Source organism: Dipodomys ordii, unplaced genomic scaffold, assembly GCF_000151885.1.
Source record: "Dipodomys ordii isolate 6190 unplaced genomic scaffold, Dord_2.0 Scaffold14, whole genome shotgun sequence".
In the NCBI taxonomy this organism is placed as follows: Eukaryota; Metazoa; Chordata; class Mammalia; order Rodentia; family Heteromyidae; genus Dipodomys; species Dipodomys ordii.
Genome location: NW_012267230.1, coordinates 13,348,222 through 13,372,983, shown reverse-complemented (window position 1 = coordinate 13,372,983; position 24,762 = coordinate 13,348,222). Strand labels below are relative to the sequence as shown.

At 59.1% G+C, this 24,762-nt stretch overlaps 1 protein-coding gene across 1 annotated transcript in view; it reads right to left on the bottom strand.

Annotated features, from left to right (window-relative positions):
* Ppl (periplakin) overlaps window positions 1-24,005 on the bottom strand; it is a 29,403-nt gene extending 5,398 nt beyond the window's left edge. Inside the window, exons 1-19 of the mRNA XM_013011746.1 lie at window positions 23,927-24,005; window positions 12,845-12,944; window positions 11,692-11,846; window positions 10,538-10,658; window positions 9,624-9,749; window positions 9,490-9,531; window positions 9,059-9,220; window positions 8,850-8,957; window positions 7,671-7,766; window positions 6,445-6,567; window positions 5,792-5,938; window positions 5,423-5,574; window positions 4,246-4,343; window positions 3,914-4,071; window positions 3,109-3,287; window positions 2,892-3,030; window positions 2,020-2,213; window positions 693-843; window positions 329-412 (exon numbers count right to left, since the gene is read on the bottom strand). Of these exons, the coding sequence (XP_012867200.1) occupies window positions 329-412; window positions 693-843; window positions 2,020-2,213; window positions 2,892-3,030; window positions 3,109-3,287; window positions 3,914-4,071; window positions 4,246-4,343; window positions 5,423-5,574; window positions 5,792-5,938; window positions 6,445-6,567; window positions 7,671-7,766; window positions 8,850-8,957; window positions 9,059-9,220; window positions 9,490-9,531; window positions 9,624-9,749; window positions 10,538-10,658; window positions 11,692-11,846; window positions 12,845-12,944; window positions 23,927-23,988 (2,397 nt within the window). The 5' untranslated portion in view covers window positions 23,989-24,005. The remainder of the gene's footprint in view (window positions 1-328; window positions 413-692; window positions 844-2,019; window positions 2,214-2,891; window positions 3,031-3,108; window positions 3,288-3,913; window positions 4,072-4,245; window positions 4,344-5,422; window positions 5,575-5,791; window positions 5,939-6,444; window positions 6,568-7,670; window positions 7,767-8,849; window positions 8,958-9,058; window positions 9,221-9,489; window positions 9,532-9,623; window positions 9,750-10,537; window positions 10,659-11,691; window positions 11,847-12,844; window positions 12,945-23,926) is intronic.
* Window positions 24,006-24,762: the final 757 nt, after the last annotated feature.

Genomic DNA, 24,762 nt, shown 5'->3' with positions numbered 1-24,762 from the left:
TAGGACTTGAACTCTGGGCCTGGGCGCTGTCCCTCAGCTCTTCAGCTCAAGACAAGCGCTCTACCACCTGAGCCACAGCGCCACTTCTGGTTTTCTGGTGGTTTATTGGAGATAAGAGTCTCACGGACTTTCCTGCCTGGGCTGGCTTTGAACCATGATCCTCAGATCTCAGCCTCCTGAGTAGCTAGGATGGCAGGCGTGAGCCACCGGTGCCTGGCTACAGTTTGGTTTTTCAAGGACGCACCCCTCCAAGGCCCATGTCTGTCTGGATTTCTGGGTGGAAAGAGGCCTCCTGTGCCCAGGGTGCTCGGCAGGGCTGGCCGCTCACCTTCACAGCCTGCTGGTACTCCTGGGAATTGGCGTAGACTTCCTGTACCTCCTGTTCTCTGCTTGCTAGCTCATCTAGCAGGTTCTGTAAGACAGGATGAAGAGCTTAAAACCAAGCCTCAGTGAAGCCGCTGGAGTAGCATCATGAATGGCTTCCTTGTGTGCACGGGTTCTCTGCAGAAGCATCTCTGAGAGTGCTGAGGAAAGCCAGGAAGTTGCTTATCTTCTCCAGGACACAGGTGCTCACGGAGTACCTTCACCGGCCAGGCAGCGGGCTTGGACGCTAGCTCTTGCTGAGAGGAGCTCTTTGGGCCCGACTGGACTTGGCTATACCCTAAGCCAAGTCAAGCCATCTCATCTCTCACCTTCTGGTTCTTCAGCTTGGTCTCCACCTGGCTGAGGCTGTCCGTCTCCTGGGGTTCGTAGCTGGGGGTGTTGGACAAGAACTGGAGCACATGGTCGTAGCCGTGGCGGTATCTGCCATAGGCAGCCATGGCACTCTGCAGGCTCTGGGCCCTTGGGTGGGGGTGGGGGAGTGTAGGGAGAGAGCTGGTCAGGCCCAGCACAGCTGGCAGAGACCTCACTGATCACTTGATTTTAAAGAAGGGAGGGAGCAGATATAACTTAACTGGACAAACCCTAAACAACAGACCCGAGGGGCAGGCTGGGGGCCTGAGCACCAAATGGCAGAGGTGCCCACTGTCCAATGCAGGGCCTGCACAGCCCAAGACTAGAGCCAGGAAATGAGCCTGCAGCGCAGAAAAGTCAGAGGCAGCAAAAGCGATGCAGAGGGGAAGCAGAGCATCACAGGCTTACACTCGAAAAACGCGCACACATCTCCTTAAGAAAGGAAAAGAGGGGGCTGGGAAGGTGGCTCAGTGGTAGAGCGCTTGCCTTGCATGCATGAGGCCCTGGGTTCGATTTCTCAGCACCACATAAGCAAAAAGAAAAAAGCCGGAAGTGGCGCTGTGGCTCAAGTGGTAGAGTGCTAGCCTTGAGCTGAAGAGCTGAGGGACAGTGCCCAGGCCCAGAGTTCAGGCCCCATGACCGGACCCAAAAACAAACAAAGGAAAAGAGGTTACAAATTAAACCTAATGTAAACAGTAGAAAGGAAATCAGGGAACATGGAACAGGGAAACAGGAAAGAGAAATCACCAGAATCACACAACTAATTCTTGAAGACAGGTGACCACACTTATTAGAAATGGAAAATGCAAATACAGCAGAAGGAGGAGGGACACTGGGCGGGTAAGGGGGAAACACAAACTAATTGTGGTACTATGAAGGGCTCAAATAGACTAGACAGATTCCTTCCTTGAAGGGCAGATTGCTAGTGTTAATTTAAAGTGACTTGAGGCTGGGACTGTGGCTCAGTGGTAGAGTGCTTGCCTAGCATACCTGAAGCCCCGGGTTCAATTCTTTAGTACCACATAAACAGAAAGAGCTGGAAGTGCTGCTGTGGCTCAAAGTGATAGCCTTGAGCACACAGAGAGGCTCAGGGACAGAGTCCAGGCCTGAGTTCAAGCCCCAGGACTGGCCACTGCATCTGTTTCTTTGTGTCTGCGTTGCTTTTTGTCAGAAAGAGGAAATGATGTAAGGCACAGTCTCTAGTGGCCTCAGAGGACCCCAGCCCCGCACCTTCAGGCAGGCAGGGCCCCCCGCTTTGTCCCCCCCTGCTGCGGCTGCTCTCACCTGTGTGCCACCTGCTGGCACAGGTTGTCGAAGCGCTGGCACAGCTTGTGCACCTCCGCCTCCTGGCGCTCCAGGTCTGGGCAGTGCTCCTGGAAGCGGCTGGCTAGCGAGTTCGAGCACTGCTTGGCCGCCTGCAGGTTCTGCTCCACCTCGCCCAGGAGGGACTTCTGTGTCTGCAGCTCAGAAGCCATGGCCTGCCCGACAGACGAGGCGGTAAGATGGCTGTGCTTTGTGGCTAGGGCTCCTAAGGAGCTGGGCCACGCTGCCTGGAGCTCTGGGGGTTGTCTGCTTAGGGAGGGGCCCGGGTGGAGGAGCAAGAAGAACCGGCTCTGCCTCAGTTTCCCAAAATGCATGGATCACTTGTGCAGTATGTCAGCTCCTCACTGCAAACAAAGCTCTTGCCAAACTAACGTCTCCAGACCTCTGGCCTGCCAGGAGGCCGCTGCCAAGCCCCTCCATCTCCTTGGCCGCTGGGAAGACGGAGATGGAGAAGGGGCTGTGGCTCTGGCTCCTAGCCAGCAAATGCAGGTGGTGAGCGAGTGGCCACCTCGAGAAGAAGCTGTGTTTGTCCTGTCTGCAAACCGGCCCTGGGGATTGAGGCCTGAGTTATCATCCCAGCTGCCAGGGGCTGAGATCAGGAAGCTCATGGTACAGGCCGGCCCAGGCAAACAGAAAAGGCTGAGTGCAGTGGCGCATGCCTGTCCTCCCAGCTACGTGGAAGTGTCAACAGGAAGATCAAGGTCCAGGCAGGCCTGGACAGAAGGGTGATTCACAAAAAGAACCATATCGTCTGTCTTGAGGTGGGGGGTTGATTTGCCTGAGCCCCTCACCCAGCCCAGAGAAAGGCCTCATGACCCAGGCCCCAGCTTTACCTCCAGCTCCTGCCTCTTGCTGTCCAGGACATTCTGGCTCTCTGGCACCGTCTCGTCCTGGATCAGCCGGGTCTCGTGGGAGGCCAGCAGCTCCCGGCCCTGCTGCAAGCTCTTCTCCAGGCGGTTGGCCGTATCTACCCTGAGGACACACAGGTCAGGAGTGACCCCGCTGCTCTCCTCCCCCCACCCGCACACCCACCCTTGGCCTGACACCCACTTCTCCTGGGCCGAGTGGAGCAGCTGCAGCAGGCGTTCATATTTCCGGTGGGTGTTCTCCACCCGGCTCCTCAGCAGGGGCGTCGTGCCGCAGCCGGGCAGCGCCTGGGCGAACGCCTCGCACTCGGCCGTGCTCTGGGCCTTCTCCGCCTCCATCCGCAGCAGCTCGTTGGTGATGTTCTGTGGGGACCAGACCCCCCCCCGGCCAGGATCAGCCACAGCCCACAGCACCCCCTCCTCAGTACCCCCAGACCAGCTGTGTGGTGACAGTGACAGACAGGAAACCGGTGGCCTTGAGAGGCTCTCGGTGGAGCACAGGGAGATTTCCCCGGGCTCTGGGGCATTGCAGTGGGGTAGGAGTCCGTGCTCTCGTGGGTGCTTTGGACAGGATACAGAAAGGGTAGGCCCAGGCTCGGGTGCCCCCACTCCTCACCCCTGTACCCTCCAAGAGCTCGATATAGAATGAGGGGTGACAACTAAGGAGGGATGCCTGCCCTGGGCCCCATCTTCCAACTGCCCTGTGAGAACAGACCAGCCCATTTATTTTAGAATCTGCGGCGGGCGGCAGGGGGTTCCGTGATGTGTCTCGGGGCAAAGAGCTACTGACCCGGTTCTGCACTGCCAGGTGGCGGGCCCGCGTGCCACCCTGCCACAGCCTACTCAGCAAGGACCCCTGGGTCACATGCAGGGTCATGTCCGGGAGCATCAGAGCCCGGTCCTCGGCCCTGACCTCTGCCATGCAGACCCCAGGGCCCCACAGGCATGAGACCCTGACCACGGCTCCTGCAGAGCCAGGGGTCCAGTACCTTGAGGTCCTTGGACCGCTCAGCGCTGTCCTGCACGGCCCGTCCCTGCTCTAAGGGTGGCCGCAGGATCCCCGTGATGGCCTTCTCCTGTCTGTCCAGGTCACTGGCCACCTTGTCCAAGCTGGCCAGCAACTGCCGCCCCTGCAGATCAGAGGCATCTGCCCAAGGGGAGGGACGCACGTCAGGGATGATAGTGGGGGCATGAGATCCAGGGGGCACCCAAGAGGCCAGCTGGGACCTAGTCTCCGCGCCCCCCCCAGCCCGAGACCCATCCAGCGCCACGCACAACACTGAGCCAGCCCCCCGGCCCTCCACGCAGCCCCAACACCAACCTCCAGGGTTCTCCGTCCTCAGCACCTCGTGCCGCTGCTGCAGGATGCGTTTGCTCCCTGCCGCCTTCTGTCGCACGCTCCGGTACTGACTGCCCAGGCTGGGGGGAGCAAGCGTGCTGTGGGACCCCAGCCACCTGCTGCCCACTCACTACCCACAAAGGGGGGGCCCCAGACTCCAGCTGGGCAAGAACCCAGGGTGCCAAGCAGCTCATCAGCACGTGTGTGTGTGTGTGTGTGTGTGTGTGTGTGCACGCGCGTGCGCCTGTGCACACGCGCTTGAACTCAGGACCCTGTCTGTGTTCTTGCTTGGCTTTTTCTGCTCGAGGCTGGCACTCTCCCTCTTGAGCTACGCCTCCACTTCTGGCTTTTTGGTGCTTAACAGGAGAGAAAGTCTCTCTGACTTTCTCTGCCTGGGCTGGCTTCAGAGCACCGTCCTCAGATCTGAGCCTCCGGAGCAGTTAGGATTACAGGCAGAGCCAGCTGCTCATCCACGCATTGAGAAATGACATGGACTAAGCAAACGGCAGTGCTTCCAAAGCCCCTCCCTCCTCGCCTTTGTTTCTCTCCCCCTCCTCTCCGACTGTAGTAAATCTTACGGACTAAAACAAGCTACTCCTTTGTCTTCTCAAGGTATCACCTAGGGGAGCAGCACACGGTAAATGCTTAATAGATCTGTTGTAGACTGAGTAAATGAAAGCATTTCTTGGGTCCTTGACTCTTTCAGCGGAGTCTTTAGTATCTACTCTGTACCAGGTGCTGAACATACCCTGGAAATACTGACTTCAAAGAGTCTCTGCCTAAGACTAGTTACCCCCACCCCAACCAGCCCAGAGTCATCTTAGTGGAATGTAGGAGTTACTGCAGGAGACCAAAGATGAGGGTGTGTGAAGACTGAGAGCTGAGCCTACAAAACTTGGACCTAAGCTACACACGTATTAACAGGTGCAGCAGCGGGTACAACACATGCAAAGGCCCAGAGGCACGAAGAGAAAGTGCCTGTTGGACCAGGCCTCCAGGTGAACACCCAAGTCAGCAGACCAACAGCTCTGCCCTCCAGCCTCCACGGTGGGTGCAGGTCAGGAGGTGTCAGTCCAGATACCCAGGGCGGTGAAAGGAAGGACCCTCGGAGCCCAGGGGTGGGCCAAATCCGCCTTGCTCCCTTCCTTTGTCCTCCTACCTGTCGGCCAGAGCCAGGGCCTCTGGGTCAGTGGGAGGGATGATGAAGCAGACGGCGGGGGCAGTCAGCTTGTTTCCAGCGCTATCCGTGAGCTCCCAGCTCTCCCCGTTGTTCTTCTGCAAGGTGTAGCTGTAGCCCCGGGAGATCAGGCCCTGGGGGACGGTGGGGTGGCAGGCCAAACAGCATATGAGGGACCCCCACCTTGGTCCTGACCCCCAGCCCCTGAGTCTCAGACCCGGCGAGGCTTGGCCCTAGCAACCGGGAAGCAGGTTCCCCGAAGGAACCTGGGCCTGGGTCGGGCTGTGCTGCCCCGGGGCCTTGGCAGGGCCGCGGGGTCCAGCCTGCCCAGGGCCCCCAACAGGGGCTCACCTGGTCACCCTCAAAGTCACAGAGCGCCTCCACAGGGATGGGCTTGAGCGGCGTCTCCCGGCGGAACTTGAGCGGCACCACCTGCTGCCCGCGCCTCTGCAGCCCCCGCACCACCTCCTCGTACTTGTCCAAGGCCTTCTCCTGGTCCTGAGAAGAGGGAGCGCACCGGGGTGAAGCCCGCGGCCGCTCTGGGTGAAGGCGGGGCCGGAGGCGGGGCCTGGGCGGGGCTTGCGTGAGACTGAGCCTGCTGGGTGGGGGCTGGAGGCGGAGCCTGAGCGAAACTGGTGGGCGGGGCCTGGAGAGACTGGCAGCTTCTCCTGGTGGGTGGGACCTGAAACTGGCAGCCTTCTGGTGGGCGGGGCCTGTGGGAGACTGGCAGCCTCTCCTGGTGGGCGGGGCCTGTGGGAGACTGGCGGCCTCTCCTGGTGGGTGGGACCTGAGTGAAACTGGCAGCCTCTCCCTGTGGGCGTGGCCTGGGGGAGACTGGGAGCCTCCCAGTGGGCAGGGCCTGGGTGTGAGTGGCAGCCTCTCCTGATGGGCGGGGCCGGGAGGCGGGCCCAGGGCGGGCGCCGGGCCCCGCCTGCTCAGAGCAGAGCAGGGCAGGGCGGGCAGGGCGGAAAGGCCGCCCCGGCCGGGCCCGCGCGGTCACTCACGTCCAGCTCACGCAGCAGAAGCTCGATCTGGTATCGGTCCTTGAAGTCGGGGCTGTATTTCTGGTTGAGGTCCGAGTCCACCTTGCGCAGCAGCTCCTGGGCGTCCTTCAAGTCTTTGTGGAACTAGGGGAGACCGGGTGGCCCCATCACGGATGGACCCCGCTGGCCCACCTGGGCTTCTGGCTTCCAGCGCACCCCACTCACCCTCACCCCAGAATGGGACGCGGGGCCGGGCCGCTCACCTTGCCAGCTCAGCCCCCCTGTGCCCCCCGGCCCAGCTCCCCGCAGCTCCCCCCTTTCACCAGTGGGGGGGGCCTCCCACTCCATCCATACACAAAATGCCGCCTCTGAATCGTCAGTTTTGCCCATACACAAATTGAGCTGAGGGGGCCCTCCACTCCATCCCTCTCCCTAACCAACTACATGGTGTCCTTCAAGTTTCCACTGCAGACCCCAAGAATCACATCTGCACCTCTGGTTGGAAACACTTAGAAACAAGTGTCCATCCACAGATGACTGGGTATACTGGGTGTGGTCCATCTGTGCAATGGAAAACTAGATAGCCACGTAAAAGATGTCAACACGTGTTGGCAAACTGGATGAGCCAAACACAAAAGGCTGCAGGGCACAAGTTCACGCCCCTCACCACCCTGCAGAACATATTCCAGACAGGAACTCTAGACAAATCCATAGAGATAGCAACAGTTCAGAGGGTACTGTGGGCTGGAGGAAGGGAAGCTGAGTGGCTGCTAGTGTTTCAGTTGCTGTTTGAGTGATTTAAAAAAAGTCCAGGGAACAGAAGATAAGGTTGGGCAATATTCTGAATGACACCAATTGTCTACTTAGACTATCCTGTGCCTGGCATTGTAGTAGTTCAGAAATTGATGGGAAGATGTCTTAAGCTCAAGGAGTTCAAGACCAGCCTGGGTTATGGAGCAAGTCTCTTTACCCCCAATCTCACTGTGGGGTCAAAAGTGGTAGACTCTATGTTCTATAAATTTTCTTAAAATTAGAGACCTACATGCTCATTCCTGGACACACACACACACACACACACACACACACACACACACACACACACACACCCCACTTGCTTGGGATGCATTGTAACCCATCGGCATTGCTGGTGTCTGGGAGGGCAACCCCACAAGGTTGCTGTGTTGTGTGTGAACCACCAGGGTCAGGCTGACCCTGGTGCTGGCAGGCACCCGGGAGCTGGCGGGTACCTGGTGGTAATCCTCCATGTACTTCAGGTGACTCTCTTCGCAGATGAGCAGGTTCAGGTACTCCTTCCAGTCAGCGTGAACAGCTTCCATGTGTGCCTGCAGCAGGAGGAGGAGCAGGCCGTCCCTGTGAGCCAGGTGCCAACGCCTGGCAGGGATTCAGGCTGGGGGTGGGGGGCAGGTGGCATCTGCCTGGGTGTGGCTCCCTCGGAGGTAGCCAATGCCTGCTGAGGGGTGGCAGGAAGCCAGAACGCAGCATGTCAAAGAGCCAAGGAGGCAGGGCTGCCGTACACAGGTGCACACGTTGTGCAATACACAAGGGCAAAAAAAAAACAAAAAAAAACGTTCTCACTAAGAAGAGATAAAAGGATCTGGAGCTTGAGGTCAGCCTGGGCTGCATGGCGAGACTCTGTCTCCAGAGTTATCACAATGACACTATAGGAGGCTGGGGTAGCTCTGCTAAATTCCTCTCCAGCCAGAAATCGGAATATGCCATTCCTTGGAAGTTAGGCAGAGATCTGGGGGACTAATGATATTAAGGCAAGGGCTGGGAGCATGGCTCAAGCTGACAATGTGGCTCGGTGGTACCATAGCCAGGTACTGGTGGCTCTCGCCTGTAATCTTAGCTACTCAGGAGGCTGAGATCTGAGGATTGTGGTTCAAAAGCCAGCCTGGGCAGGAAAGTCTGTGCGCCTCCAGAACTGCAAGCACCCATATTTCTGTGGTTCAAAGCTACCCAGTTTATGATCTTTGGTGTGGCAGCCTCAGAAAACCAGCACAGGCCACACATACAGGTATCTAGATATCCAGGCATAGCCAGTGTGGCCGCTCATGCCCATAATCCCAGCTACTTGAGATTAAGAGGATCAGCTCTCAAGGCCAGGCTGGGCAGAACAGTTTGTGAGACACCCCACCCCTCCTTCCCATCTTAAGCAATAGATGGACCTGGTAGTAAATGTCTGTTATCCCAGTGGTGGGATAGAAAAGTAGGAGGATCTCAATCCAGGCACTCACAGGGATGGGGGGGCATGGGGGGGAGATCCTATCTCAAATAAGGGCTGGCTGGTAGAGTGACTCAGTGGTAGAGTACTTGCTTAGCAAAGCCTGAGGCCCTGAGTTCAAACCCTACCACTACCACAAAAGAAAAAGGAAGTCCCACCCCTTCCCTAGGGGCATGCACACCTCGATGGAGTTCCTGCCAGGGTGGTCCGCCAACAGCAGTTGATCTCCCTCACTGTGCAGTTTGTTAATTCTCTCTTCTTTGGCCTCCAGGTTCCGGTTGATGAAATTCTGCAGGGGGGGGGGACGGGAGTAGGGCTGGGGCTCCTCCTGGCCACCCTGGGCCCCTCCCTGACACCGCCCTCCCTCCCCCTGGCAGGCCCGGTGCCCACCTCGTACTGGCGCCGGCGGCTGGGGAAGTCCAGGTTGCGATCGCTCCAGTCGTACTGCACGCGGGCCTTGGCCTGCTGGTCCAGCCAGTACAGCTCGTTCGTGCAGCGCTGCATGTAATCCTGCAGCGAGCTCAGGTGCTGCTGCCGGGCCTCAGATGCGGCCTGGAGGGTGGAACGGGGTGGGGACAACGCTGGGACGGGGCCTGGCCTCACCCCTCCACGTCCTGCCTGGATGGAACACCTGCCAACCCCAGCTAGGGGCTGGGCACTCTCCCCCCCCCCACTTCGACCTAACCCCCAACATCCTCTGGGGAACATTTACTGTGAGACCCCATCTTGACTAGCGAGATGGGTATTGCCGTGAATGCCTGTGTTCCCCGGACCCCAAGCTTCCCGTCCGGGTGAGGTGACAGTCTCCCAGAACTTCTCACCAGCAGCTTCTGGTACTTGGCCTGCAGCTCGCTGTTCTGTTCCTGCAGGTGGGAGGGGCAGGAGGGGCTCTGGTTAGACCGGGGTACAGGGGCAGCCCTTCCCCGGTCCCCGACATCACCTGCCTATGCTTTACCTTGTCCCCGTCCTTAGCCAGGTGGGCCCCGATGGCCTTGACCTCGTTGTGGAAGATGTTGTGCTGCTCCACCTGGCTGTCCACCAGCGGCAGCTCCGTCCCGAAGCCCTGGCCGCTCAGCTTGTCCTGGCGGGTGGGGAGGGAGGGAGTTGGCTGAGGGTGGCTGGACCGGCCTCTGTGTCCGGAGGGTGGGCAGTGCTGTCTCCCGCAGGGGACAGAGGGAGCAGCTGCGGGCGCTGCTCTGAGCCATGATGTCTCTGTTTTGTGCATGTGTGTGTGTGTGTGCATATGTGTGCTGGTTCTGGGGCTTGAACTTAGGTCCGGGATGCTGTCCCTGAGCTCTTTTGCTCAAGGCTGGTGCTCTACCACTTGAGCCACAACTCTACTTTCAGCTTTGTGCTGGGTCATTGGAGATAACAGTCTTACAGAAAGCCGGCACCAGTGGTTCACACCTGCAATCTCAGCTACTCAGGAGGCTAAGATCTGAGGATCTCGGTTCATAGCCAGCCCAAGCAGAAAAGCCCATGAGACTCTTATCTCCAATGAACCAACAGAAAACCAAAAATGATGCTGTGGCTCAAGTGGTAGAGCGCTCGCCTTGAGCTGAAGAGCTGAGGGGCAGTGCCCAGGCCTGCTGTCTCATTTCACAGATGGAGACACAGGCTAGACTAAGGGAGGTCACCTGCCCGGGGTCTCGGAGCCCTGCCAGGACCCCAAACAACCTGGAAATGTCAGATACAGCTCTATTGTGTGACCCCAGACTTGGCTCTGTCCCTCTCTGAGCCTCGCTTTTCTCACAAGCACAACATCAAAAGACACAAGGAGGAGGACTCCCCCCCCTCCATCCTCCCTGTGCGCCCCCTCCGCCCCCGTGCAGACCTCTCCTGCTCACACGAGGCCCACCCAGGTCCTACCAGCTTCTCATCTACCAGCGCCGCCCAGTTGACCTGGGGGTCCGCCTCCTTCACGGCCAGGCTGTAGATCTGCTTGTGCTTCTTGCGGAGATTGGCCACGCGCTCTTTCAGCTGGCGGATGCTGGGGGGGCGGGGGAGGGGGACCTGTGAGTGGGCTCGGCTGGTCTTGAGTTCTAGACCCTCAACTGATTCCTGCTGCCCCTCTGGCCCACTCCCCCCAACCCACCACCTTCAACCTTCTTTCTCTCACCATTTCCCTACAGCCTACACTGTGCCCACAGCCCTAGAAGGCTCTAGAAGAAACAGGACCCAATGTCTCCTGGAGATGCTGTCCTGGGGTGATCTGTGCTGTACCAGGGGCAAGTGTAGAGGGTGCTGGGCACCCACAGTGCTCTGCTTCTGCCAGGGGAAGGGGTTTGGGTCCAGGAGGACCCCAGGGTAGACCCCCACAGGGAGCTGGGAGCGTGCCAGCCCTGGAGCGCCAGGCATGGGCGACTTTGATGCACAAAGGCTCAGAGGTCAGACCAAAGGGCCTCTCTGCAAGCCCAGGTCGCACTCTGATCACAACAAAAATGCCCAGCCTCAGTCTCCCCAGCTGCACACTGGAGTCACCAGGAGGTGCCAGTGGCTCATACCTGTAATCCCACCTCCTCCGGAGGATGGGATCCAAGGTCTAAGTCAGCCTGGGCAGGGATGTTCTGTGAGACTCCAATCTCCACATAGACACCAGAAAGCCAGAAGTGGAATTGTGGCTCAAGAGGTAGAGTGCCAGGCTTAAACACAAAAGCTTAAAAAAAGCAGCACCCTGGGCCTGAGGTCAAGCACCAGGACTGGCATTCACAAAAATCCAAAACATAAAAATGAACGTCAAGCTGGGTGCTGGTGGCTCACGCCTGTCATCCTAGCTACTCGGGAGGCTGAGATCTGAGGATCATGGTTCAAAGCCAGCCTGGTCAGGAAAGTCCACAAGACTCTTATCTCTAATAAGCCACTCAGAAAACTGGAAGTGGCGCTGTGGCTCAAGTGGTAGAGTGCTAGCTTTGACTGAAGAGCTGAAGGACAGCGCCCACCCTGCCAGGGAGTTATCCTCCATAATCCCTGCCTGGCAGCGGGGCCCTCCCCAGGCTCCCGGGCTTGAGCGCACAGGGACCTACTCCTCAGCAATCATGTCCCCCTGCGGGTGCTGCATGTGCTTGGCGATGGCTGAGTCCGCCTCCAGCACGTAGAGCAGCTTCTCCGAGTCCGATGTCTTCTGCAGGGCCACATCCCGGTGCTCCGGCTGCTGTCCCTCCTGCAGCCGGCCCAAGTCCTGCCGGGGTCACAAGAGGGCACAGTGGGGGCATTCAGAACGGGCTCCCAGGCAATGGCAGAGGGCCAACGAGGGCCCCCCCCCCGCCGTGTCCGGACTGGCCTCTCTCCAGCTGAAGTAAGGAGGCCCGGTCTGGCTGGAACCATATTGGCCACATGGTGGATGGTAGGGTCTGGCATCTTGTCTTCATGCTGGGGGAAGGAACACCCCCGCCCCCATCACCTGCCTCCCAGGTAATGGGCATGCCCGGACCCCTGGAGGCAGGGGCCGGCACTTGGCTGATAGGTTACTGAATCTGTCAGTCCAGTGCCTGGGACCGGGAATTTCCTGAGGATCTGCCTCCTGCACCAACTTATTTAGGCCTGGACCAGCCTAGTGGCCGGGCTCTATGCCATGTGTGTCTCTGTGATCGTGTCCTGTGTCCTGTCTCCTGGCTCGTCTCCGGTCATCATGGAGTCCCAATTCAGCTATCCATTGGAGCGGAATTGGTTTACTGGTGGTATTTTTGTTATTTCTTTCCTCTTTAGCCTGTTTCCTAGTTGTGTGATGTGTATTTGCGTGCCACAGCCCTCTGTAACAACTGGTAGCCTACAGCCTATTACCTGTATAATAAAGTCTCCAATATTCTATATTTTAAGATGTGGCTTCTGGGATGATTTACATTACAACACAGCCACTCAGCAAACACAGCCCAAATATAGCTATGAGTAGAGGAGGCTGTGTACCCCCACCCCCACCTGCCTTGTGCCTGGGAGACGACCCACAAAGCCAGGCAACCAGAGGTGGCCGACACGGAGTACCAAGTACGACTGGGATCGACAACCACTGTGAAGTTGCTTTACCCAGCAGCGATGCGCAGAAGGGCTGCCTGAGCTCTGTGCAATCTTCATCCCCAGGGGTATCTGGGGGAGCCTAGTCTGCCTACCTGGTCTGTCTCCCGCCCTGGTTGCAGGTCCCCTGTGGGCTCAGACCAACTGGGCGAGAGGAGGGGCACTCACACTCTGCATCTTGGCCTCCGTGTCCACGATGTTCTTTTCCACTTGGTCTGCATTCTTCTGCAGCTGCTCGATCAGCTCCGAGAGCTCCTTGTTGGAGATGCTACGGACAGAGAGAGGGATGTGGGCGGAGGCCACAGTCCCAGGGAGTCCAGCCCCTCCCCGCCAAGCTTTGAGCCTTCACTGCCCACTGAACCTTCTGGATAGTGGCAGGGTAAGATGGGGGTGGGGGAGTGAGTCTCAGCTGTCCCCACAGGGCTGTCATTGAAGCCATAGAGATAAGACAGCACCCCAGGGCGCTGAGACTAATGCTTCCATTCGGCCATGTGGGGAAAGCATAATGAGCTTTTGGTGTTTTTAATTTTTATTTGCTGGAGATGGCACGTGCGCGCTGCTGAGCTGAGCCTGGTGGTTCCCATCTGTAATCCCAGCAAGGCTGATGCAAGAAGATTGGGAATTCCCGCCTACACAGGAAGAGCTGGTCTCAAAACAAAACAAAACATGCCCAGTGCTGTGTCTCAAACCTAGAATCCCAGGGACTTGGGAGGCTGAGAGCAAGAAGATCACTGGCCATGGTAGAACGCCCCTGCCACCCCAGCTATGCAAGAGACCTTAGTGGAGGAGGAGGGAAACAAGACACTGCCTGAAAAATAAGTTAGCAAAAGGGAGCTGGGGATGTGACTCAGGTGGTAGAGTGCCTGCCTAGCGAGATGGTGAAGTACAGCGTTCAAATCCCAGTACTGCCCACCTAATGAATGAAATGAAGCCTCGAGAGCCGCCCAGCACCGCTGAGCCTGTGCCCAGAAGCTCGGGGAAGAAGCCAGGCCAAGGAGCAGACCGCAGGTCCTGTGTGCATTCGCTTAAGGCCGGGGCGTTTCTGTTCTCCCCTTTTTACAGGCAGGGAAACTGAGGCATACAGCGTGTGTGCCGCCCGCAGAGGCTGCGCGGAGCTGAGATCTAAGTCTGAATCAGTCTCCGTGCTTTTGCCCTGAAGAGTCTGGGGCGCATGAAGGAGAGGCCCCGGGGGCCCTGCCCGCCGCCCCGCCGTGCGTGCCCCCCCCGCCCCGCCTGCTGCCCCCCTGCCCGCCGCCCCGCCGTGCGTGCCCACCCCCCGCCCCCTGGACGGTCCACCCCAGGAGCCCAGGAATGCGGTCGGGCGGGGGCGGCAGCGAGGCCGATGCCAGGAGCCGGAACTGCCGGGCGGCGCTGCCTTTTCATCTTGCGGGTGAGCCACGCTGGGCGGCCACCTGTAGCAGCAGGGTCAGGGGCCTCGATGGAGGCGGGGAAACAGTCCTTCCCATCAGCCTCCTCCCTCCTGGCCCACGGTTAGCCATCCTCCCTAGATCCCGCCGCGGGGGAAAGCCCAGGGATCCCAGCCACGCCCCCGAGAGGGCGGGGCCAGCACCACAGGAGAAGCCACGCCCACAGCCCTCTCATCCCAGCCACTCCCCAGAGAGGCCACACCCACCGCCCCCTCATTCCAGCCAGCCACATACACACACAGAGGCCACGCCCACCCCCTCATTCCAGCCACTCCCCCTAGAGGGCGGGGCCCAGCGGCGCACGGAGAGAGGCCACACCCACCGCCCCCTCATCCCAGCCAGCCACTCCCCCTAGAGGGCGGGGCCCACACACACACACACACACACACACACACACACACACACACCACCCCCATTCCAGCCACTCCCCCGAGAGGGCGGGGCCCAGCGGCACACGGAGAGGCCACACCCACCACCCCCTCAGCCCAGCCAGCCACCCTGAGGGGGCGGGGTGCAGTGACACACGGAGAGGCCACGCCCACCGCCCCTCATCCCAGCCAGCTACTCCAAAAGGGCGGGGCCCAGCGCTACACAGAGAGGCCACGCCCACCGCCTGTTCAAAAGTTAGCCAGGCCTGTGTCCAGGCCCCACCCGCTCATTACTCATGAGCGATGGGCTGGAGCTTCTCAGCGTGTTAAGTCTGTTTCACTGGCCGTGCAATAAAAGCCACGAACCATTCGGCCCAGTTAAGGAGAGGAGTGTGGGGTCAGGGTTGTTCCTGACACGAAACTTGAGTTTCAAGACCACTAGGGTGGGGGGCAAGTTCAAGAACTGAGCTGGAGGGGAGGTCAGGGCAGCAAAGGGAGGTCAGTTGGGGGGGGGGGTCCCTCCAGGTAGATCTGGGCACTTTAGGTGTCTTTGGTTGTCTGTCTGGTAACGTGTCCATCAACATTTGTTCTAGAAAGCCCCTGATTGCTTAGTGTAAGATAGGGGGCTCAACGGTCACAATGACCAAGGTACACACATGCTTGCTACACGGGGCCTGGGTTCTGTCGGGGGACTGTCTCTCGTCCGGTTGATTCATCCAGGGACCCCTGCTTGCCTGCCATGCTTGATTCTATAAAATAAGTTCCTTGCACAAAACAAAACAAAAAACACCAAAAACTCACTTAGTAACTATGAGCCTAGTAGCTCATGGCTATCATCCCAACCCACGGGGAAGGTGAAGGTAAGAGCATCAAGGCCCAGGTTGCCCTGACTTAAAGAAAAACAACAAGGGGCTGGGAAGGTGGCTCAGTGGTAGAGCACTTGCCTTGCATGCATGAGGCCCTGGGTTCCATTCCTCAGCACCACATAAACAAAAAGAAAAAAGCCGGAAGTGGTGCTGTGGCTCAAGTGGTAGAGTGCTAGCCTTGAGCTGAAGAGCTGAGGGACAGCGCCCAGGCCCAGAGTTCAGGCCCCACGACTGGACCCAAAAAAGAAAAAAAAAACAACAACAACAAAACCTATGAGACTATGTTTGAAAAGGAACCCAAACTGGGTGCCAGTAATCCTAGCTACTTAGGAGGCTGAGATCTGGAGAACTGCAATAGGAGGCCATCCTGAGCAGAAAAGTTCATTAGATTTCATCACCAAAATGCCAAGCTGGAGGAGAGCCTCACGTGGCAGAGCACCAGCTGAGCAACCATTACAAACCCCAGTACTTCAAAAACAAACAAGCAAGCCAGTAACTCGGCAGTGAAGAAGAGGCAAAGGCTGACGCCCTAGTTGGGAAGATCTCCCAAAACCTGTCACCTGATCACCAAACACAACACAACCTGTCACCTCTGAGACTGACAGAAATCCCTCCACCACCTGACAAGGACACTGGGGACGTGTCACTAAACACCTGCCCAGGCCACTTCAAGGTCCCTGGGGCTCCTGGGGAAGGCAGGGAGACAGAGATGACAGGAAAACCAGGGACCCAGGAACTCAGAGCCCACGGACTCAAGGGAGAAAACTGAAGCGATCAGAAAGAAGTTAACCGTGTAGTCCCAAACAGAGGAAGGAGGTCCTTCTAGAGTTCTGGAGGAGGTGAATGATTCCTCCAGATTGCTGGGGCAGGGAAGGAAGGGAAGGAGATGAGGCTGACAGATACCCTGCCCTAGCCCGGAGGAAGCTGAGGCTGGGTGGAGAAATAGGGCTGGGTGAGCCCCACAAATGACTCCTGAGTCCAGACCAGGCTGTGTGGGCCCCAGTGGCTTTGGGGCTCTGCAAGAGACAGGGGGGGAATAAGCACCAGGCTTAGCCGGGGAGGCCCCAGAGCCGGGCTTGCGAGGACACAAGGACCAGACAAGAGCTTCCTGGGCACAAAAACAGGACAGGGGTTTCTTTGTGTCAGTGTAAGGATCTGGAGCGGAGCAACAGGCGAAGAGAAAAGGCACCCTAGGTTTAGGTCCCTCCCTGTCACCCTTAAGAGTCTCAGTATCCATAACCTGACCTGCTTTGGGAGTAAGGACCTGGCAGCTAGAAGATGCCACAAGCGAGGAGCGGGATTCAAACCCCATGCGGCACAATGCCCAGGCATGGCCAGGACAGCCCATAGTCACACAAGAAGGCCAGTAGTAAGGGTGCCTGTCCCAGATCAGATGCCAACACAACATGACCCAAAATGGGACACAGGTCCCTGACAGTCTACAAATGGAAATGTCCATCAAACGGATTGACAGAGTGTAGGCTGGGGTGTATGTGGGCCTTGAACTCAGGGCCTGGGCACTGTCCCTGAGCTGCTTTTGCTCAAGGCTAGCACTCCACCACGACTCCATTTCCGGGCTTTTTCTGTGTATGTGGCACTGAGGAATGGAACCCAGGGCTTCGTGCATGCTAGGCAAGCGCTCTACCACTGAGCCACCTTCCCAACCCCTGGAGAGCATTTTATAGAGTTGTCTCCTAGCGTTTCCGTCCTCAGTCTTCCCAGCCTGGCACCCGGCCCGGGTGTGTTCTCAATGGATCTAACATCACTAGTGGACAGCACCGCTTGGTTGGTGCCAGGTAATTCCAGGGCCCCTGGTGACCGCAGCTTGTGAACGCTCTTGAGAGCCTAGAGCAGCTGTCTGCCTGGCTCTGGCTGGGGACCTGCCTCAGCTACAATCCAGCTCTACCCAGCAGAGCTCAGCCCCTGCGCGAGGAGGGCTGGGTACAAAGCTACGTTGGAGAGGTCACATCCGGACATCCCCTGTGTCCGCTGCTTTGGTCCACTGGTGAGTCACAGCCCACCCTGTGCTGTCTCTGCAGGAGCCCTCCCCACCAGGGCCGCCTTGGCTTTCTGGTGGTCACGCGTGGGCACCTCCCTTTTGGGGTTAACCCTGTGTCTGTGGGGCATGGGGGGGGCTGAGCTGGAATGTCTGGAACGTGTGGAGTACACACCCCTCCCCAGGCCTCGCCCTCCCTCCCTGGGGCCTGGCCCTGCCAGCCAGACACCCTTTCGGGGACGTGGTGTTAGTGGCTCCCTGGAGTCGTTGCGGCCTGACCTTCAGCTCCCACAAATCCTGCCTGGTCAAGGGAGCGAAGGTTCCCGATTTCCAGACTGTCCATCCTGCTGCGGAACCCAAGGCAGCACGCAGTAGGTGCACAAGAAACAGGGAAACAATGAGAGCACCTCTGAGGTGCCCCTCAGCCTTCTGCGCGTCACCCGTCCATCCATAGCTCATCACTCTGGACGCCCCTCCCTCTTCCTAACCCCATCTGTGAGGCTACGAATGTGCGGGCCGCAGGAAATGGCCTTCTTGGCACTGTGTGGGGAGGGGCATCCATAGCCCTTCATTCCAGTATTTGCATAGACTTGGGGCTCAGTGAACAGGTGTTGAACCGCGCCAGCCTTGAGCTTGCTAGGCAGGTGCTGTAGCACTCAAGCCACACGCCTCCGCGTTTGCTTTTAGTTATGATTTCTGTAATGGGGTCTGAGATTTATGCTCAGGCTATCCCGGACTGTGATCCTCCCATTTATATATCCCACACAGCTGGGTGACAAAAGATGCTTGCACCAGGTTTTTAGTGGGAGCTTAGGGACGTTTTCCTCTCCCATCTCCGCCTCCAAGTAGCTGGGATGACAAGCGTATTTCATATCACGCCAGCCACTCCTATGTCCCCACTTCCCAGGTGATGCTAACGGAGGCTCAGCGGGGCTAAACAATGTGTCAAGATCACTCAGCTGAGACCTGGGGGGTTCCCAGGATTCAAGCAATAGGTAACCAGGCTCCAGAATTATTTCCTCAGGACAAAGAACACATTAGTGCCAATTTACCTTCATCCCAATCACCACCAAGTGACCTTTGAGGGATGGGACAAGACACTCACTATTCATCTCAGTGGTTGGGCTACATAGTCAGTGGTGGTAAACTGAGGCTGAGTCATTCCCCTGAGATGTGACCACAAGGGACACCCAGCCTGTCCCTCTGAACAGGCCTTGCAAGTGCAGGGAATCAGCTCTGGGTGGATCCCGGCTACACCCTACCTGGGGCTTGCTGTGGGCTCCATCTCCGGTCCTCCCGGCAACCTGCCAAGGTAGGCACTATTAGTTCCTACTTCAGGGTGGGACCCACTGAGCTTCTGAGCTAGGGCTGCTGCTTGTGCCCAGTGCTGGGGGGGGGGGAGGTCAGGTGGGTGGTAGAGGCCCCAGCAGGCACTTCCTAGATGGGATAAGACCTGAATGCTTTTCTCTTCCAACTCTTCCTCATCATCTCCTGCCCCTCCTTCAGACCCTGCGGACAGGACAGTCACCATGAACAGCCCCTAAAGATAGGAACTTCCTGCATGCTAGACTACTCATTTAACACCTTATATCCTGAGCCCCAGGCTTATGCAAGCCTGGAATTAAGGGCTACAGAAGAGAGCCCTCTACCTCTAAAAAGAAAAAAAAAAAGATGAGTAAGTCCTTATCGTGTAAAAATACATAGGCTAATAGGTAGCATTAAGGAAAGCATCCCAATGATTAAAATCTGGAAGATTCTGGATCATCCAGGGCAGGGTATTTTTCAGCCATGTTGTCCCACACAAGCCTTATGGCCTAACTCAATTGTGATTTATAGCTCAGCCCAACAAAAGGCCAGAAAAGAGCAAATGGAGGGGGGGGGGAATAAGAAAATATCATAATACAGTAATGTACAAACATGTACATCATTACAACAAACGAGTTAAACTTGCTTACTAAAAGGAAAAGACTCTCTGACAAGAATACAGAGTCTCCTTCCTTGGGTATCAGCTATTTGAAGACACACCTGAATCCAAAGTGATACCGGACGGATGAGCATCAAGAAAGTAACATACCAAGGGATCACTGAAGATGAAACACAAGCCACACATCTCTAAGATATAAAACAAACGTGGCTACATCTGGCTGCAGGTATAAATGCCTAGGGCAGCTGCTTCTAAAGGTTCTGACTTCACTGGTCCAAGCTAAAGCTCTGACAGTGTGGTAAAGCTCCTTGATTAAGCTCTTAAGCAGACAGGGCTGAGACCAAGGAACTGAACCACCCCCTCCTCCCTCTACACACACAGCAAGGGGTTAAAGGAAGTGGGAGGAGAAAGAATCTGAGGTATCTACAGGAAGTCATTGAGAAAGCAGTAGACAGGTGGTACTCCATAAATACCAGATTGATTAGTCAATTGACTGATACTCTCCCTACTGGGAACTTCTGTGGTAACTGGACAGCAGATTTCCCCACACCCAGCGATTCCTCCTGCGGGTGCAGCAACGCCTGCTCTATTGTGAAGCCGGATCTACTGTTTCTGCTCAGGGAAGGCCCCCCCACCCACCCCCAGGCCTCAGAATGGGGCTGGGGCTCAGGCTCTGCACACGGCTTCCCCTCATAGACACACAGAACTTTCAGCCAGTCACTCTGGCAACAGCAAAGCAGGTCTTGATGAGTTCTGCGACCTTGGTACCCTGAGCATCTGTGGCAGGCTATTTGCTCTGCCCCGCTGCTCCCTGACCACCATCCTCATCTTCACAGAAACTACCTAGAGGCAGCTGCTCAGACCCTTCCCCTCTCTTCTCTCTAGAAAGACCCCCCCACAGCCACCACCCTCACCTTCCCAGACCACGGCGGGGGGGGGGTATTCAACATGCACAAGATGGCGAAGGAGGCTCCTCTTAAAGGAGATGCTCCTCAGCCCTTCCAGGCTCTCCTCCACCCACCCATTCATTCAGCTGGGGGGGGGGGACATCTGGCCCCGTCTGGCCGCCACTGAGTCAAATGGCCCTGTGGTAAGAATGACCAAAGGGATAGGTGAGGGGTGGGGAGCAAGTGGGAAAGGACCGCAGACCGGCGGGCAAAGGAGAAGCCTGGGCAGGAGTCACACAGCCAGTTGCGGTTGCAGCGTACGTCTGCCTTACACAGAGGGACCGAGGGACAGGAGGACAGAGGGACGGGGTGTCGGGGGCAGGGGCTACAGCAGGGAAGGGATGAGGGCCGGAATTCAGGCTCGAGTCCCCTCTGGGCCGTGAGTTCTGCTGGAGGAAAACCTGGTGAAAACGCAGACAAGGAAGGCCGGAGGCCGTTGCTCTTTTTCTGCCCCCTGGACAGGCTAGTGTGGGCAGACAGGAGGGTGTAGATGGAACCAGAGGTCCCAAGGGCGCACCAAGGTGGGGGGCAGAGGGGGGTCCTCCATCCGACCCACAGGCCCCTGGACAGAGCTGCCACCAGTGCAGAAGGGGATCTGACCTTCCTTCCCACTGCAGTGTAAGCCATCTGCACTGTAGCCCGGCCGGTGAGCGGGTGCCTGTAGTCCAGGCTTCAGTGTTGTCCTAGGGAAATGGGACCTGGCCGACCTAGGGTGGGCCAGGATGGAAGCCATCCTGGCTCTGTGGCGCACACTGGGGGCTGGGGGGGTGGCTTGGAGGGGGGTGGGCTTTGCCGATGCCCTCCTCACACACACCCCCACCCCAGCCACTGCCCTTTCCAGCTGTCATTGAGGATGGGTGCTGGTGTGATCTGCTTCAGACCCGGCCGGCTCTGGGCTTCAGGGTCTGGAGGGGCTGATTCACAGTGCTCACTGTGAACCCCATCCAGAGCTGGGTTCTTCACATGCTCCCTTGCTTTCATCCATCTGACAAATCTGTCCCACTTCACACATCAGAGATGTTAAGGGACCAGCCCCTGGGTCACACAGCTCCATAGAGGCAGGGCTGGGGCTTGAACTTACACCTGGCAGGCAAACTCTGTGCTCTTAGCTGTTAAGGGGCTGATGCCTTCTATTAAGACAGGCCTCTGTTAGCCAGCCCCTGTCCACAAAGCCCTGCAACCCAGGCAGGGTCCCCTTCCCCAAAGGGCTGGGCCAGCCTCAAAAGACCCTGTCTAGGTAGAGTCTGGAGGTGCAGAGGCTGCCTGGTGATTACTAGGTAGAGGGGTGACATTAGTTCCATCTTGTAGATGGGGCTCTATTCTCAAATGAGGCAGCATCACAATTCGGCCTGTCTACAGAGCAGGGCCACCGATACCTCCTCCGGGAAGTCCTCCCTGAAGTATCTCCCAACAGGCCTCGCTCCAGATAGTTGCAAGGCCGGATGAGTGGGGTCTGAATGGGGACCTAGTCTGACCAGCACTGTGTTCCGTCCCCTGGGCCTGGGCTCCATCATCAGAAATCACAAACGCACATCTGTGTTTACGCCCAACCCTGTCTCATCTCCCTGACTGGATGGTCAGAGATCAGCCTCAGGCAAGCAGGCGCTGGCTCCCCTGGAGGAATGGAGGAGGCTCAGAGAGGCCAGTGGGCTCCCTCAGGGTAGCACAGCCAGAAGAGCGGAACCAGATCTCCCCCCTCCCCCCCCCCCACACAAAGCCTCCCTCCCAGCTGGGCTGGACGCTGTCTTTTGTGACCTGGGCCATCAGGCCTGACCCTGTCATTAGCTCAGGTGTGAACGCCAGCGTCCACACCTGTCATTAGGAACCGGAGTTCACACCCAGGCTCTCCCCAGTTTCAGCTGCTTAGCCAAGAGGCTGGGGCACGGGGAGGGGCGCTCGCTGCCCAGATCGAGCTCGTGGCTGCCCGGAGGCCAACGTCAGGGCGGGCACAGGATGGGCTGACAGCCTTCGCCCGGGCACTTCCTGTGCACGGGGGCACGGCTCGGCCAGCCCACGGCGGGGCTACTCATCACCCCCTCTTCATGGCGAGGGAAACTGAGGCTCGGGGCCCCTGCAAGGCCAGGGCGAGCCACCGGTGTTGGCCTCCGGCACTGGCACTTCACGGCCAACTCTATCCTCTCCTGGGCTAACAAAGGCACCCCAGGAGGAAAGAAAACTCGGGGACCAACTACCAACCCCCCCTCCCGATGCCCCTCACATCAGACCCCATGCTGAGGACACCGCCATGCCCAGGAGCGCGCGTCCCTCACAGAGGGGACAGGGCGGGCAGAGGGGGCGCTGTGCCCCTTCCTAAGGGCAGTTGCTCTGGGGTGACGGCCACCGGACCCCGCGAGATGCTTCCCCATCCTGGAGAGGGAATCCAGAATCCTTCCTGGAGAGACTTCCAAGCTGAAATGGGGAGCCAAGGGCTAGCCAGGGCCCGAAGAGGGGCTCCCCTCCCTGTGTGTCCGCCCCCTCCACCCCAAGTCCCCAAAGCTGGCCAGGATGGGAGACCTCCCTTCCTTCCCTCCAGGCTTGTCTGCTTCACTGGAACCTTCCAGGGCTCTCAGCCCAGGCCTTGGGCCATGGAAGGCGGAGGCCAGTCGGGGCGGGCGGTGTGGGGGGGACCGGAGGGGCCGGGCTTTGGGTGAGGATGGTGAGGACGCAGGGGCAGTTGTGTGGGGCTGGCCGGGAGCCCCGGATTGTGCAATGCCCGGGGGGGACAGCGCAGGGACTGGAAGGGACCCCAGCGGAGACCGAGCGCCAGCTGGACGGGGCCCCTGAAGAACAGAGCAGGGGGGAGACCCTGCCCAGTCCCTGGGGCTGGGAAAGATGGAGGGGGGGAGGAGAGGGGAGCAAAGCCCTTGGAGCTGGAATGGTGAGGGAGACCCCAGGGCACAGAACTCCGGGAGCCTGGGCACCTGCCGGACAGGTGGGCCTGGGCCCAGAGTCCTCTGCTGCCCCTTCTGGGGCCTGGGGAGAAATGGGCGGGGGGCTCCCACAGAGGGCTGTAAGGACCCTGGGAGCAGAAGAGGGGGTTTCCTTTTTCCCTAGTGGGGGGGGGGTTCAGGCAGCGGCTGAGGTCTCCCCCGCCCCAAACCGGTTATTAAGTGAATTCACGACGCTTATCAGCAGGGCCGTGGGCCGCGCAGACGCATCGGGACTTGTCACTGCGCCCCGGGCCCCGGGACGGCCAGGCCCGGCCAGACGCCGCCGCCAGTTTCGGGGTTGGGGGCGGGGTGCGCGGAGCCACACCCCTGAGAAGTCGTGTGGGGCCCGAAAGAGGCGGGGAACCCCAACCTGTCCCCCCCCCCCACACACCAACCCGGCGTCCCCCACAGCCTGGGGTGCGGCTGGGGCGCGGGGGAGGCCGGAGACGGGGGGCGCGCGCGCGGGCTCCCCCGCTTCCCCGCTCCCCAGCACCTGCCCGCGCCCCCCCTTCTCCTCCTCCTCCTCCAGCCCCGCACACCCTCCCGAATCCCGGGTCCCCCTGACACCCCCAATCCGGAAAGTGTCCCCCCCACCCAGCTGTCCGCCCGTTCCCGGAAGATCTCCCCAACTCCAGGGCGCCCCGGGAGCGCCGAGCCGCCCTGTACCCCAACTTCCGTCTCCCGCGATCCAGGACCCCCCCACACACACACGCACGAAGGAGCGCTCCCGGGGTTGTAGGGGTGCCCGGTGCCCCCCCGCGTCCCCCGCCCGCCCCGCCGGGCCCCCCTCACCTGCGGGTCTGCACCGCGGGGCTGTATTTGCCTTTGTTTCTCTTCCTGAACAGCGAGTGCATGGCGGCGGCGAGGACGGCGCCCGAAGAGCCCCGCCCCCGCCCCGCCTCGCCGGCCCCCGGACTCACGGCCCGTGTTGTCGAACAGGACCTTGTCGTTGAGGCCCAGCCGCAGCTCGGGCATGCCCGACAGGAACACCCGCATCTTGATGGAGCCCACGATCTCGCTGCGCAGCACGTTGCCGTTGGCACTGACCTGGGGCGCAGGCACGGGAAGGCGGCCGTGTCTGCCGCGGAGTGGGGCTCAAGGGCGCCGCGGAGCGAGGGGTCGGCCTGGGCCCGGACCCCGCGAGTGGACAGCCCACGGGCCGGGCCCGAGCGGCCCAGCTGGGAGCGAGTGGCCCCGGGGCGCGCCTGCCACCCCAGCTACCGAGGACCGCGGTTCACAGCCAGCCCGGGCGGGGAAGTCCGTTAACCGATGAGCCGCAAAGCGCTGCGCGGGCGCCTGGCTGCGGTGGTGGAGCACCAGGACCTGAGTTCAGGCCCCAGGACCGGCAAACACGTAAACAAACCGAGCCAGTAAACAAACACCACGAAAGGGTCACGCGGGAGCAGCACACCGGCGCCTCGGGACCGAGCCCACGCGAGCTTAGACCAGGCCGGCCGAGCCCGCGCGTGCGCAGAGGCCTACCAGGAGGTTGACGGACTCGATGACGTCGAGGAACACCTCGTTCTTGCGGTACTTGATGCCCTCGGAGCGCCAGGACACGGCGTTGGTGACGGTGGCGGGCGGCCGCGGCGCCCCGGTCTCCAGCTTGTGGCCCTCCTGGGTGATGT